General features: G+C 54.7%; 1 protein-coding gene across 1 annotated transcript; it reads right to left on the bottom strand.

Annotated features, from left to right (window-relative positions):
- Positions 1–2,819: 2,819 nt before the first annotated feature.
- Positions 2,820–8,626, bottom strand: KLHL36 (kelch like family member 36). Its single transcript, XM_049786755.1, has 5 exons — positions 8,454–8,626; positions 6,902–6,979; positions 5,330–6,403; positions 3,620–3,777; positions 2,820–3,496 (listed from the first exon to the last, which is right to left on the bottom strand). Exons 2-5 carry the CDS (start codon positions 6,959–6,961, stop codon positions 2,950–2,952), a joined length of 1,839 nt encoding a protein of 612 aa, XP_049642712.1. The 5' UTR covers positions 6,962–6,979; positions 8,454–8,626; the 3' UTR covers positions 2,820–2,949.
- Between the last annotated feature and the right edge of the window lie 7,264 nt (positions 8,627–15,890).

Below are 15,890 nucleotides of genomic sequence, written 5' to 3'. Positions count from 1 at the left end.
TCCGCGCCTGCGCGACCGACAGGTGGGCGGGTGCAGTGGGAGCCGGCGGCCCGGCGCTCTGCGCCTGCACGGCCGACAGGTGAGCGCGCTGCGGGAATGACCAGGCCGCTCTTGTGCTGTGGGCCCTGCCTACAATGCCCAGGGCGAGGGATTAATGCCCCGACGCCGGGCGACCTGACCCGGGCCTCCCATTGGCTGGGGCCTGTGCCAGTCTCGAGACATCGGGAGCCCCGATACCCCAACCACTAAGTAGTCCTCGGAGATGGTGCCCTGGAAATCTTCGAGAGCTGGGTCCCCAGCGCCTCTGTGCCATCCATAAACGTCCTCCAAGAGTGTCTTTGTGCCACGTTTTTTTGCCAGGAGTTGGGGAATATTTTTTATGCTAAAGTGTTTTATGGTGGGGAGGTTATTAGGCTCTTGAACTGGGGCCGCTCCATCGGCGGGGTGGGGAAATGCATGCAGTGCTGGCTGGAACCCAGAGTTTCGAACCCATAAAGCCATAAAGTCTGTTGCAGGCCCCAGTCCTGCAGCTCAAGATTTGGGGGAAGGGAGAACACATCTGGCGATGCTCAGGGGATACACCTGGTGAGCTCAGGGGGCCCTACAGAAGATAATGGGGACCGAATTCAGTTGTATTGACCCGCTGTACTATATCCCTAACTGAAGGATGTTAAAGAAAGGGAGGGTTCCCAGAAGCTAGTCATGGAGTAGGGGCTGTTGCACAAGGCTAGGTGGGGAAAGGACTAGTAATTAATGAGTTTTTTGAAAAATAACAAAACTTGAGAAGAATTTTGCACCTTAAGTATCCCAACTGACCTAGAGACCACTTCCTTTTCTTTTTGTTTTGTTTTGTTTTTTGGGCCACACCCGTTTGATGCTCAGGGGTTACTCCTGGCTAAGCGCTCAGAAATTGCCTCTGGGGGCCGGAGAGATAGCATGGAGGTAAGGCGTTTGCCTTTCATGCAGAAGGTCATCAGTTCTCCCGGCGTCCCATATGGTCCCCCGTGCCTGCCAGGAGCAATTTCTGAGCATGGAGCCAGGAATAACCCCTGAGCACAGCCGGGTGTGACCCAAAAACCAAAAGAAATTGCCTCTGGCTTGGGGGGACCATATGGGACGCCAGGGGATTGAACCGCAGGTCCTTCCTTGGCTAGGGCTTGCAAGGCAGACACCTTACCTCTAGCCACCTCTCCAGCCCTGAGACTACTTTCTTTTGAGATGCAAATCCTGAGCTCTTTGGAAATGGACTTTTTTTTTTTTTTTTTAAATTTTTGGGTCACTCCTGGCGGCACTCAGGGGTTACTCCTGGCTCTGTGCTCAGAAGTCGCTCCTGGCAGGCTCAGGGGACCATATAGGATGCCGGGAATCAAACCGGGTTCCTTCCGGTGTTGACTGCATGCAAGGCAAACACCTTACCGCTGTGCTATGGCTCCGGCTTAGAAATGGATAAATTTGGGGCCGGAGAGATAGCATGGAGGTAAGGCGTTTGCCTTTCATGCAGGAGGTCATCGGTTCGAATCCCGGCGTCCCATATGGTCCCCCGTGCCTGCCAGGAACAATTTCTGAGCCTGGAGCCAGGAATAATCTCTGAGCACTGCCGGGTGTGACCCAAAAACCACAAAAAAAAAAAAAAAAAAGAAATGGATAAATTTAGGCTTCAACCCTCAGGTGCAGAAACCTCGACTCTTCCCAGATAGTCTGGTCTTGGTCAACCAGACTGCAGCATTCTTAGAAGGGGGCCCAGGCAGAATCCCCTTTTTGCATGAAACACAGCACCCCAGTGCCTCACAGATAACCTTCTACAGAAACAGCCCAGCTCCTTAACCTTATCAAACTGCAAAACCACATTTGTTTCTGATCGATAGATCTTGGATAGCACAACTGCAAGAGGACACCTCAAACTTTCATTTTAGTGTAAGTCTAGTAGAATCCCAGGAAACCTAATGGGAATGCTCCCTATGAATCTCCAAAGCTCAGGGAGCCTATATAGTAACACGGAGGCTCAAGTAGCACCAACCACAGCCCCGTCAATCCTTTTCTGTTTTTTGGATTTTGGGCTGCACCTGGCGGTGCTCAGGTTTACCCCTGGTGGTACTCAGGGCACCCTATAGGATGCTGGAGATCAAACCTGGGTTGACCAGTCAGTCTTAGACACTGACTTTAGTACCATCATGGGAGAGAACAGTCATTTCAAAAGGACTCCTGTTGACCTAAGTATTTTTGTTTGTTGGTTTTTGGGTCACACCCAGCACCGCTCAGCTCAGGGCTTACTCCTGGCTCTACGCTCAGAAATCGCTCCTGGCAGACTCAGAGGACCATATGGGATGCTGGGATTCGATCCACCGTCCTTCCGCATGTAAGGCAAATGCCTTGCCTCCATGCTGTCTCCATGCTGTCTCTCCGGCCCCAACCTAAGTTTTAATCACACTCCATTTACCTTTGTGCTGTAAAGAACAATACAAAGTCAATGTTTGGGCCTGCAAGAGGCATGTTGGAGTGGCCTAGTGTGGAGGCCCACAGTTGGGATATGTCCTGGTTCACTGGCCTGCACTCTGCTCCCCTTTATCACAGATGTACTCAGTTGAAGCATGTCCTAGCCTGCCCAGAACCTGGCACAGGGGAGCTTCCGTGGGCAGGGAGGCTTGAGCTTTGCAGCTATGGAGAAACCTGGACCTGTCTAAATGCACTATCAGCACCCCCATAATAGTGTCTGCACCACTCTGGGACAGTTGAGGAGGTGTGGGGGAACAGGCGAAATGATTCACAGGGATGTGCAGGGGAGGGGTCCCAAGGCTCAGAGTCACTCAGGCCAGTATCTGTAAAGTGATAAAAGAGTTTTTAATCAGTGACTAATATCATAGAAATGTCAAGAATCAGAAAAGTACAAAAAAAAGTAGCTGTTGGTCCATCACAGTCCCGGGGGCTGCCCAGGAGGAAGGTAGGGGGCCATCACTGGTGCCGCTTGCCCCTGCCCTTGCCCTTCTTCTTGTCATCTAGCTGTGGCCGCAGGGCACAGACACAAGCTGACACGCCAGCGATGGCCTTGGGCAGGTCGGTGCCCCGGCTCCAGCGGTCAGTCTGATGGTCGTAGACCTGCACTGCCTTGGAAAAGGCACTGTTCTCCCAGCTATAGCCACCCAAAATGTAGATGCGGCCCTGCCACACGGCCACGCCTGACTCGCTGTTGGCTAGCAGCAGGGGCGCCACACGGCTCCACTGGTCACAGTGTGGGCTATAGGCCTCCACGCCCAGCACATCGAAGCGCTCCATGGATTCCACACTATCATCGCTGCCACCGATGCAGTAGATGCGCTCATCCAGGCTACACATGCTGTGCCAGCCACGGGCCGTACCCATGGGCCGCCGCTCCTCCCACACATCTGAGCGCACATCATAGCACAGTAGGTTCTTGCGGTACGGCCCAATCTGGTAGTCATGGCCCCCTGAGATGTACACGAAGTCCTTGTAGATGGTGCCTGCGTGGCCATAGGTGAACCTGCAGGCAGAAAGGGGGCAGTCTGGGCTCAGTGTGGCGCCATAGCAGATACCCAAGCAGCTAGTACCCAGGGGCCACGTCTCTCCTCCTATCACCACGGACCCTGCCCACCGGCCCTGTCACCTGGGCAAGCCCGCCACGTAGGCCCAGGAGTCGGTTTTGGGGCTGTATATTTCGACGGAAGACAGCGCCCCATTTTCGTTGCGGCCGCCCACAGCCACCAGCACATCCCCAATGGAGGCCAGGTAGAAGTCCACACGGCGCTGGTTCATGGAGGCCACCTGCAGGGGCAACAGGCCTGTACTTTCCCCATGGGGAGGCATGAGCAGCACACACACCCCCACCCTGCCCAGCAGGCCCTCTCAGCACGCTGTGACTCTGTGCAGGGGTGAGGCTGTAACCCCCATGCAGGAGTGAGGCTGTGTCTTTCTGCAGGGCTAAGCCCGTGACCCCATGCAGATGATGTGAAGGAAAGGATGGCCCTGTCAGTAGAATCGTGGACACAAGCAAGTCCCCCAAAGGGAGTTGGAGAACAGCATCCTCCAGATTCAGCCTTAGACACATGTGCAACTTTAGGGGCTCCCTGATCCATGAGCCCTTTTCCTCTTGGCACCCCCACTCTGGTCCCATTGAGATGGAGGCCATGAGGGGACTGCAGTGCCCTGGAGCCTCCCTATCCACCTTATGTTCAAGTGTTGGGGTCATACCCTTGGCTGTGAGCTGCACCCAGCCTTGGAGCTTGGAGTCAGTCCCAAGCAGTGCTCAAAGGGCCGTACAGGGGGACTGTGAGGGAGGCCTGAGAAACCAGCAAGAGTCCTCTCCCTGACCCCACCCCTGCCTCACAGCACTCCACCACACCCAGCTTCCTTTTGATATGGCCTGAGCTAACCCCTGTGGTCCTGCCCACAGGAGCATGTACTGGGCAGGGCCAGGCCCCCAAACCAGGCAGATTTAGGCTGCAGTGGTTTTGAGTTTGGGGTTCTCCTGCTGGACTTAGGCCCAACACCACAGCTCCACCATATCAGCAGCTGAGCCATGTCCTAGCTAGTCTGAGATCCAGCACCCCACAATGCTCAGAGCCCAATCCCAGTTCATCAATCCCATCACCCGTGGGATGAATTCCAGGGGCCTAAAGGCAGCACCTGAACAGCCCTCTTCAGATCTTTAGTGTCCATTGCTTCTGAGTTCTGGGTTTAACCAGGCCAAATGTAGGTCTGAAACATGCATATTGGGGTTCTGGGGGTGAGGGCAGGAAGAAAAGAACCTCCCCCCCAGACTAAGTGTTGCTGGGGGTAGGGAGGGTCAACAGGGAAATGAACTCTGAAGAGGGCGAACAGGAATAGGCAGAAAGTGTCTGGGACAGGTGCCCAGACCAGACCTTCCTTGCCAACTTAAGCCACCAGTCCTGAGTACCCTCAGAAGCTCAGGGAAAACTCTGGGCCCAGCTCTGACTGGGGCCCTATGCTCTGACGTACAGACAGAGAGGAGCGAGCGAGTCCTCAGCACAGCACCCTGGGTGACTGCCCCCCAAACCCATGAGCCCTGCATAGGGGACTAGAGGGGAAAGACAGGCATCACTTCACCAGAGGAGGGGGGTTAACGCAGAAAAGAAATATAGAGGGGCCAGAGCGATAGCACAGCTAGAGGGCATTTGCTTTGCAAGAGGCTGACCTGGGTTCGATTCCCAGCATCTCAGAAGGGTCAGGAGAGATTCCTGAGCACAGAGCCAGGAGTAAGCCCTGAGCATTGCCAGGTATGGCCCAAAAACAAACCAAAAAGAACAAAAAAAAAAAAAAAAGAAAAGAAAAGAACGAACCAGCTTTTTACTCTCACCTTGATCCACTGTTTACAGCGGGGGTCATACCTATAGAGAAGGTTGGATGCCGCATCGCCACCATTGTCTCGTGAGAAACTGCCCCCAGCAATGAAGATGAAGCCTCCCAGCACAGCCACACAGTGGTGACTGCGCCGGGCAGGCATGGGCGTTTCCCGCACCCATTGCTGGCTCTGCGTGTCCAGGTAGCAGGTGTCGTCGCTGAGCTCCAGGCAGCGCTCAGATACCTCGCCACCCACGAAGAGCAGGCGCTCCTGGGTGGTGCGCAGGGCCGTGCGACGGGTCTGCAGCACAGGCTGTGCCGCGAGGCTGTTGTGGTAGCGTAGGGCCTCCTCGATAAAGTCCTCGCAGTCCGCCTCCCTTGGCAGCAGCGCACTCACGGCCGGCTTGACGCGCTGCAGCAGGTCATTCTTGGGGATGAGCGGGAAGTGAATGTGCTCCAGCACGTGGCGGGCATGGGCCTCGCGCTCTGGGTGCTGTGTCAGCCACTGCAGGGCAGCCTGCAGCAGGTCATGCTCGCACTCACGCTGCACCTCGCCGCTGCCCAGGTAGGCGCAGAGCTTCTGCAGGGGAACGCGCTGTAGGAAGTCAGGCGTGAAGGACAGCGTGCCGAAGCGACCCAGGATGAAGCCATCGATGAAGGCGTCCAGCCTTGTGAGGCTGTAGAGAGAGGCCAGCTGCTGCAGGCACAGGTAGTTGTCCTCACTCACCTCCTGCTCCAAGTACTCACAACAGAAGTCCACAGCCGGCCACACCTGCAGCAGGTGTGCTGTCTCTAGCACGAGTGCGATGTTGGCTCCGTCCAGGGCCAGCTCACCACCATACAAGAAGTCCACCACAGCCTGCAGCCCCACTGCCGAGGCGCCCACCAGCTCTACCTCCTCCTGGGAGGCCTCACGCATGCCCAGCGTGAACATGGAGTGGAAGTAGTCGCTACACACAGCCAGCAGGCTGCGGTGGGCTGGCACGCGCTGCTCATCTGCCACCAGCACCACATCGCATAGGAGGCCACGCAGGCGCTGCTCATTGAGCCGCTGTAGGACAGTGCTTGAGTGCTCAGCCCAACGGAACACCTGTGGCAGCAGGGAAGGGCATCACCACTGCAGCGACTGGGGTGGGGGGGGAATGACTGGGGGCATCACTTTGAGGGTGTCCCTGGATGCCTCCTTCTTGCTTTAGACATAAAGGTCTGGCATGCTTACTCATGCCACTCAGTTTCCCACACCCCTGCAGTTTCCAGCCCCTAAACCCCTGCCCTGCAGACAAGGACCTTGTTGTTCTCTTCCCAGCTCTCCCCTTCCCTCTCCTCTTCGTATCCCTTTCCCTTCCTCTCAGTCTCCCTCCTTTCTCCCTCTCTTCCCTTCCTGTTTCCTTCTCTCAGCCTTCCTGTTCTCCCCATTTGCCTTTAAGCCACCTTCCCAATCTCTCCAAGGAGAAGAGGGAATTTTTCCCGAGGGCCAAGTGAGATACAGGAATGAGACTCGGGTTTGTGCCCCTCAGGTGGATTGATGTACCCTGTACAAAGGGGGCACAAGGGGATGGGGATTTGGATAGGGACAGGGCTCACCCACCTTGGAAGACTCACTGATTTTGTAGGGCCGAGCAATGCGAGGTTGTGGGTCTTTCTCCATGGTCACCGAGCACCAACCCTAGGGCAGATGAAGAACAGGCAGTCAGTGTGATCCCTGGGTCACCCTCAGACCAACCCTGGGGATGGGAGTCACAAAGCAGGACCTGTGACAAGCTCCCGTGCAAACCCTAGTCTGGGCCATTGAATCCCACTACTACCCAGCCCAGTGCCATCTACCTACTGATGCTGGATGGAAGGAACAGAGTTCAGGAGGAGTTCAGTTCAGAAGAGCCCCCCCCCAGGCCCCCTAGTGTCTCCAAGTCCTGCCACAGAGAAAACCAGATGGGGTGTGGGCATGGGAGGTGAATGGAGGGCACAGACCAGGCCTAAGCACTGCTTTCTGGAGCAGTGGAGCCCAAACAGCTAGAGCCCAAATAGAGCTGTCCAGCCTAGGTACTCCTGATAGTTCCACCAATCCAGGTCACTGCTTCGGAGGACCTCAAAGAGGCAGAAAATGCCAGCTTCAGTTAAGCATATGGTGCATGATGCCAACCCCACATAAGGTCGGCCTGGGATGGGCCGAGACCCAGCTGTGGAGGCTGAGTGCAGGCTCCCTAGGCACTGAAGGGAGTGAGATGGGGCACAGAGCTAGATGCAGCCCCAGATGAGGGGCGAAGGGGTGGGTTGCTTGGGGAGGAGGGAGAGAGAGAGAGAGAGAGACACTTGGACTAGTGCTCAGGAACTGAACCTCTCCAGAACTCAGGTTCTGATCCAAATTGCTGTCCGCAATACTCATAGAAGTTTCTCCCACCTTCCACCAAATGCCAAGAGGCTGCGTGTGGACTTGAGGACTGGACCCCCTGCTATCCATGCTCAGAATGGTCACTGTTACCTACTGCTCCCTAAGAGCAGGAACCCCGACAAGAACCAGGCACCAGCCTATAGAAACAGAGGAAAGGGAAGAGTGGGGACAAAACTCTCAGGGTCTTGGAGGAAGAAAGGGAGCGGGTTTCTCCTAACAAAGTGTGTGTGTGTGGGGGGAGGCTTTGGAACTGGTGGCAGCAGCCCGGGGGGCGGGGGGAGCCTGGCCGTGTCTGCGGGCTGCAGCGCAGGTGCCCATGGCTCCGTCTCCCCAATGTCCACGACATCCCCACGACGTAGGCCCACCCAAGGTCACACACAGGCAGCGCCTGGACCCAGACGCGGGCGGGCGGGCGGGTGCGTGTCCTTCCAGGCCCACGTAGCTCGAGAGTCCCGGGCGCCGCCTCCTTTCGTCCCCGGCGCTTTTGCAAGGAGGGTTTCGGGGGACAGGTGGCGCGGCCACTCACGCCCGCGACGAACCCCAATTGCGTACAAGGTCTGAAGCCAACCAACGACGGAGCCGAGGCCACGTCGGCAAGAGGGTCCCCAAGGAGTCGCCTCCCTCCCGGGCGCCCGCAGGCTCCGCCCGAGCCGACGGGCCGGGGTCACACTCGCCGGCCCAGGGGGTGCAGAGAGGTCCGGGACCCCGCCGGGCACACTCGCGCCGCGCCCCCGCCAGCGGGGCCTCTTACCTGGGCAACGCAGGCCTCGCCCCGCTCAGCTGCGGGCGCGCCAGGGGGCCGCGGCGCAGGGTCCCCCGGTAGGCCCGTCCTCCCTCCCTCCCTCCCCGCCCTGCTGCCCCGGAGACCCCCGCGAGGGCGTGTGACGGGCGTGCGGCGGGGAGACCCTGGGCGGCGGGGCCGGGAGGCGGGGCGCAGGCGCGCCAGGGTGCGCGCGGGGAGCGGCCGTGACTGCCCCGGAAGTGTCAGTGGGGCGGGGCTTGGCTGGGTTCGGCCAATGGCGGTGTGGCGTGACGGCGCGCAGCCAATAGAGGCTGCGCGGAGGCGGGACCGCGAGTGAGCGCAGGCGCAACACTGGGAAGCGGGGCCGTGCTCGGGAGGAAGGCGGGCCTTATCGGGAGGTGCGGCCTTTCTTGGGCATAGGGGGCGTGGCTTTGCGCGGGAGGCGGTGTCCTGCTCGGGAATAGGGCGTGGTCTTGTCTTAAGGGGCGGGTTTGTAAATTGGGGGCGTGGTCTTGTGCCGGGGGCGGGGCCTGCCATAGGAGACACTTACCTGGGCTGTTCGCCGGGCAAACGTGCAAGCAAGCAGCCCAGGCTGGGCCTAAGGGAGCGCGGGCGCAAGTGGCACACAGGGAAGAGGACACGGTTGAGGGGCGTGCTCGGTGCCCAGACAGCTGGACTCGCTCTCCACATGGACAGTCCACATGGGCCACCGCACCTCGATCTCTGCCTCTGTCTCTCTCCATCCTAGGCGCCTGAGCCTGCGTGGACAGGGTTATGTGATGACTTGACTGCGGGCCATCAGCTACTCATTGAGACGCTTGCTCATCTTTTTTTGTTTTTGTTTGTTTGTTTTTGGGTCACACCCGGCAGTGCTCAGGGTTTCCTCCTGGTTCTACGCTCAGAAATCGCCCCTGGCAGGCTGACCTGGATGGATGCCGGGATTCGAACCACTATCCTTCTGCATGCAAGGCAAACGCCCTACCTTCATGCTACCTCTCTGGCTCCATGGCTTATCTTTTTTTGCAAGACTGGAAGCGGGCCCGGGTACAGCCTCTTTCTTTAATCCGTTCCCCACTTTCCTTCAAGCGCCTGGCCACCACACCTTGCTTCTTATTCCAGTACCTGTTCTAAGACATTTTCTTTCCATTTGGCTTCCAGGGCAGGGTTTCTTGGTTTGATTCCTAGTTGGGCGCCAGGCTGCCATGTAGAAAGGGCTCGGTGATTATTTGGGTTTTTTTTTGGGGGGGGCGAGGGTCACACCTGGCAGCGCTCAGGGACCACTCCTGGCTCAGAAATCGCCCCTGGCAGGCTTGGGGGACCATATGGGATGCCGGGATTTGAGCCACGGTCCTTCTGCATGCAAGACAAATGTCTTACCGCTGTGCTATCTCTCAGGCCCTCGGTGACTATTTGTAAGGAGCTTAACCTCTACCACTGCACCAATCTGGTGGGTCAGCTGATGGCTGGTGGCTGGGGAAGCAAGAGGAGGGGCAGTCCTGGAGAAGCTGCCCAGTTCATAACCTCCTGCTGATGGTCCCAGGTCCCAGGAGGGCCCTGCCAGCCTGAGTGCTCAGAAGAGGGCCTGTAGCGAGCCCAGTGCTTCTTACCCAGGGCTGGTTCTTAGTCTGCTTCTTCTCCCTCAGCTGAGGAATCTAGAACAGCCAAAAATCCCTGCACAGTCCCAGGGGCCACCCCAAGCATGTCCACAAAGGAATTCTTGGGTGGGAGTGTGTGGCTGAGCAAGACAAGAAATGTCAGACAGGGGCCAGAGAGATAGCATGGAGGTAAGGTGTTTGCCTTTTATGCAGAAGGTCATCGGTTCAAATCCTGGTGTCCCATATGGTCCCCCGTGCCTGCCAGGAGCAATTTCTGAGCATGGAGCCAGGAGGAAACCCCTGAGCACTGCCGGGTGTGACCCAAAAACCACACACACACACACACACACACACACACACACACACACAAATGTCAGACTAAGGGGCAACTATCTTGGGTACAAATCAGGGCAGAGCCTCAAAGTAGCAGGCACTCAATGCTTCCTGTCTCCTATTCTTCCCTAGTCCCAGCAGACTCCTCCTCATTTGGGTCTCAGTGTCCTCAAAGCCCATGCAGATGTGTTTGCAAATCACCTAGTCAGCTCTACCCTCCAGTCCCTAGAAGAGGATTTTAGTCTGGCCCTCAGTAGGGTGGGAGTGATCCCTGAGCACAAAGCCAAGAGTAACCCCTGGGCCTGGAGAGATAGCACAGCCGCGTTTGCCTTGCAAGCAGCCGATCCAGGACCAAAGGTGGTTGGTTCGAATCCCGGTGTCCCATATGGTCCCCCGTGCCTGCCAGGAGCGATTTCTGAGCACAGAGCCAGGAGTAACCCCTGAGTACTGCCGGGTGTGACCCAAAACCCCCCCCCAAAAAAAAAAAGTGCAGAATTGCACCTACAGTGATGGCGGGGCTCTGTGTGTGTGGAAGGGGGCAGAGCAGAGAATCCTTTCAACCCCATAGTGTAAGAAGGTGACTTAGAGTCAGCAAAGGGAGTCAGTCAGCAATGAAGCCTGAAGAGCAGCTGAAAGGGAGACAGAGGCAGAGAGAGCCAGACAAGGAGCAGAGAAGTAGCTGCTAGGAAAAGACTTAGTTTAGAGACCATGTGAGGAGGTGTACATGGCAGTCAGGACTGTGAAATAAAGCTGGCTGACTCCTGGAACTTTCTCTGACTTTGTGAATCTCTCTGCCCTAACCCTGCAACCTTCAGTCCCTCCAGGCTGTAGAGGCTGCAGAAGCCGGGCAGAGCCAAGGAAGGCCTCACCATCCCCCTACCAACACATGTGAACTGTCTTTTTATATTAAAATAACAACAGTGGGTCCTCTTTGTTCTTTTTCACAGGCAGCAAACTTGTCAGCATGTTACTCCCTGCTAGGAATCTTCCTGTCCAATTCCTGGACCCCCTCAGTGGAGTTCTGAGCAGCCTCTCACCCGTGCCTCTGCAGCACAGGGCTTCGTGTTCTCCTTCCCATTCCTGGGAGCCTCATTCCCAGGAGTCTAGGCAGGTGAGTGACAGCCAGGAGTAAGTGTAGCAGCATGAGTCTATAAATACCCGCTGGAAGGCACCTGCTTTACTGAGCGAGCACCTCGCCAGAATAGCAGATTCCAGGCTGACGTTGATCCTCATCTCTTGCTGCTGACGAGGTGAGGTGCATTTATTTTTCTCCTCATCTTCCAAATGTGAAGCCTCAAGAAAAAAAATATAAAATAAAATAAAACAGGGGCCAGAGAGATAGCATGGAGATAAGGCGTTTGCCTTGCACGCAGAAGGTTGGTGGTTCGAATCCCGGCATCCCATATGGTTCCCCCAAGCCTGTCAGGAGCGATTTCTGAGCATAGAGCCAGGAGTAACCCCTGAGTGCTGCCGGGTGTGACCCAAAAACCAAAATAAAATAAACAAACAAAAAACAAACAAATAAATAAATAAAACAGGAACAACAATGTTCATGGTAAGCTGGACACAGACTTCCCAGGTTTGCATGGATTTTGCAACCAGACAGCAGGGACCCTGCCATGGTCTGGGCTCAAGGTCAAGTCCTGGGACCCTAGGTCAGAGTGAGACATCCCAATGCTCTAGCTGTGCCTCCTTGGAAAGCCCGCTTCACTTCTCTGGGATGGGGTTCTTGCACTCCTGTGCGGTGTTGTGTGCGTAGCTGGTGTGGGATTGCTGAGTGGATAGGAAGGTAGCGCTTGCCTGTCACAGGAATATTCGATTCAGTTGCCTTGTCCTTCCCAGGCCGGGTCAGGATGTTGGGAGATGCAGGACAAACACGCTCCAGGTATGCCCTCAACTGGCCACAGCCAGATGCATCCCCGAGTTTCCCAGACTTGAAAACTGCATAACCAACCTGGAGTCTGGCTACTTACCCCATCCGTGTATCCTTTTCTGTTTGCAGCCTGGCAGGTTTAACAGAGCATCTGGGGGGCGGTGACATTACAGCACAAAGGCTCTTAACTTGTATGTCACTGACCTAGGTAGGTTCCATCCTTGGTACCCCATATGGTTCTCCCTCCCCCCCACCTCCGCCCCGAGCCTGCCAACAATGATCCTGTGGCCTGAAAACAAAACAAAACAAAAAAAATCAAACAAAACAAAACAAAAGGGCCGGAGAAAGGGGCCGGAGAGATAGCACAGTGGCGTTTGCCTTGCAAGCAGCAGACACAGGACCTAAGGTGGTTGGTTCGAATCCCGGTGTCCCATATGGTCCCCTGTGCCTGCCAGGAGCTGTTTCTGAGCAGATAGCCAGGAGTAACCCCTGACCGCTGCCGGGTGTGGCCCAAAAACCAAAAAAAAGGGGGGGGGCGGAGAGATAGCACAGCAGTAGGGCGTTTGCCTTGCAAGCAGCTGACCCAGGACCAATGGTGGTTTGAATCCTGACATCCCATATGGTCCCCTGAGCCTGCCAGGAGCAATTTCTGAGCATAGAGCCAGGAGTAACCCCTGCCGGGGGTGACCCAAAAACCAAAACCAAAACAACAACAACAACACCAAACCCCAACAAAGTGTATCTGAGATCAGGGAGATGGATCCTGGGGTAAGGCACTTTTTCTTGTCTTGCACATGGTGACCTTGGTTTGATCTCCAGCACTGCATGGGGGTCCCAGAGCTCTGACCTGAGCATTGCCAGGCGTAGTTAAAAAAAAAAAAACAACAAATAAAGAGGGTCCAGAGAGATAGCACAGCGGCGTTTGCCTTGCAAGCAGCCGATCCAGAACCAAAGGTGGTTGGTTCAAATCCCGGTGTCCCATATGGTCCCCCAAGCCTGCCAGGAGCTATTTCTGAGCAGACAGCCAGGAGTAACCCCTGAGCACTGCCGGGTGTGGCCCAACCCCCCCCCAAAAAAAACCAAAAACAAATAAAGAAATGTGTGTATGGGGTGGTGGTGGTGGTGGTGGTGATGGTGTGCATGCGTGAGTGCGTGCGTGCGTGCGTGTGTGTGTGTGTGTGTGTGTGTGTGTGTGTGTGTGTGTGGTTGTGTGGTTATTCCTGGCTCTGTGCTCAGGAATCACTCCTGGTGAGTTTAGGGGACTGTATGGGAATAATGGGGATTGAATCTGTGTTGACTGCATGCCAAGCAAATTCCTTACCTGTTGTGTTACCACTCTGTCCCCTGTTTAATTCTTACATTGTATCTCAATGTTTCGAGATACAAATGTATCTGCAAATGTTTTGCAAATGTTTTGACATCACCGAATATCTGATACATACATATATATATTTTTTTTATCTTGATGCATCACATTTCTTTTTGTTTGTCTTTGGCAACGCTCAGGGATTACTCCGGGCTCTCTACTCAGAAATCACTCATAGGGGCCGGGCAGTGGCGCTCGAGGTAAGGTGCCTGCCTTACCTGCGCTAGCCTAGGAGACGGACCGCGGTTCGATCCCCCGGCGTCCCATATGGTCCCCCAAGCCAGGAGTGACTTCTGAGCGCATAGCCAGGAATAACCCCTGAGCGTCACCGGGTGTGGCCCAAAAACCAAAAAAAAAAAAAAAAAAAAAGAAATCACTCCTAACAGGCTTGGGGACCTTATGGGATGCCAGAGATTGAACCTGGGTCAGCCAGATACAAGCCAAGTGCCCTCCCACTGTACTCTCTCTGACCCTGGTATACCCATATTTTGATCTCGATGCAAGCACATATTTTGACATAATTTGTATATCTGATTTGCAGGTACTTGTTTCTGCCTGAATTGGTCACGATATGTGAGCAAGCTCAAGACCAGGATTCTTTCTTTTGGGTGGGGAGCATACTTGGTGGTACATAGGACTTAGTCCTAGCTCTGCACTCAGGAGTCACTTCTGGCAGTGCTTAAGGGACCATAGGAATGTCAAAGATCAAACCGGTCAGCCATATGCAAGGTAAACACCCCACTGTGCTATCTCTTTGGTCTCCTACTGGAGATTTTTTCTAAAGGCAACCTTTTACCTCTCCAGCCCAGTAGAGGGCAACAGCAGCAACGAATGAGAGACCTTGGGGATTTATTCTCTTCTTCCCCCCTCTATCTTGGGGATTTATCCTCCCCCCAACTCTTTCTCCCACTTCATTTTGGCTTTACTCCTGATGGGGTTCCAGGGATAGAATCTCTCAGGCCCAAGTGTTTGCCCACCATGCTTAGCTTCTGCCTTTTGTATCTTGGCAGAAAGGAAGTCTTTAGTATGCCCAGGAGGTTCCTAGATGGGCGCTTCGATCTTTGATCTGAAGGAATTTGCCTACCTCAGTGGTATCATGTTTTTTTCTTTCTAAGGAAGAAGGCCTGGGGTGTCTCCGAGGTTTCTTTTTTTTATTTTTTCTTCTTTGGCTCCTACTTTTCTGGAAACTGGGTCCCATCCATACACCCATCTCCCCACCCAGTAACTGATTTTTTTAATTTCTCATGGAGACTATTACTGATTGACTGGGTACTAATCCCTTCTGTCTGGGTTTCTATTTAGGATTTTATATAAATCCTTCCGTTGTGGTGCTAGAAATTGCATCTGGGTCTCATGTATACAAGGCAGATGTTTAAACTGCTAGAGGCTCAGCCTCAGCCCTGGATTTCTTTTCTTTTCTTTTTTTTTCTTTTTTTGGTTTTTGGGTCACACCTGGCAGCGCTCAGGGGTTACTCCTGGCTCTATGCTCAGAAATCGTTCCTGGCAGGCTCAGGGGACCATATGGATTGCCGGGATTCGAACCACCAACCTTCTTTCTGCATGAAAGGCCTTACCTCCATGCTATCTCTCCGGCCCCCTCAGCCCTGGATTTCAATTCTTTAATAATCAACTTTTTTTTTAATCTGATGACCCTTTATTGCCTGTGTAATGTAATTTTTTTTTGGGGGGGTCACACCTGGCAGGGCTCAGGGGTTACTCCTGGCTACACGCTCAGAAATCACTCCTGGCAGGCTCGGGGGACTATATGGGATGCTGGGATTCGAACCAATGACCTTCTGCATGCAAAGCAAACGCCTTACCTCCATGCTATCTCTCTGGCCCCTAATGTTATTTTTATACATCTAACTTTTTTGTTTTGTTTTGTTTGGGGGGCATACCTAGCGGTGCTCAGGGCTTACTCCTGAGCTGAGGGATCACTCCTGGAGAAACATGGGGGACCATATGAAGTGCAGGAGATTGAACCCAGCTTAGCCATGTGCAAGGCAAATACCCTACCCACTGTACTATCACTCCAACCCCTACATACAACCTTTTATTGAACCATAAATCCAGGATGTCAGTACTATTATCATTCCATGCAGAAAAACAACTTCAGAGAGTTGTTTTTGGGGAGGGTTGGCCAGAGTAGTTGGACACTTGCAGCGTAGGAAGCACAAGAGCCTGTGCTCGGAGCTGCTCACCTTCCCTCATGTCTTAGTGGACAGACAGCAGGAGGAAATGAATGGGTTTGGATCGGTGAAGGGGAAGGAGGGAAGCTG

Source organism: Suncus etruscus, chromosome 14, assembly GCF_024139225.1.
Source record: "Suncus etruscus isolate mSunEtr1 chromosome 14, mSunEtr1.pri.cur, whole genome shotgun sequence".
Lineage (NCBI taxonomy): Eukaryota > Metazoa > Chordata > Mammalia > Eulipotyphla > Soricidae > Suncus > Suncus etruscus.
This window is presented reverse-complemented; position numbering and strand designations above follow the sequence as displayed.

Coding starts and splice junctions, on each gene's coding strand:
- KLHL36 (XM_049786755.1), bottom strand. CDS start 6,961: ATGGAGAAAGACCCACAACCTCGCATTGCTCGGCCCTACAAAATCAGT. Junction 6,404..6,901: donor AAATCAGTGAGTCTTCCAAG/GTGGGTGAGCCC, acceptor CTGCTGCCACAG/GTGTTCCGTTGGGCTGAGCA. Junction 3,778..5,329: donor GCTGTAAACAGTGGATCAAG/GTGAGAGTAAAA, acceptor TTGCCCCTGCAG/GTGGCCTCCATGAACCAGCG.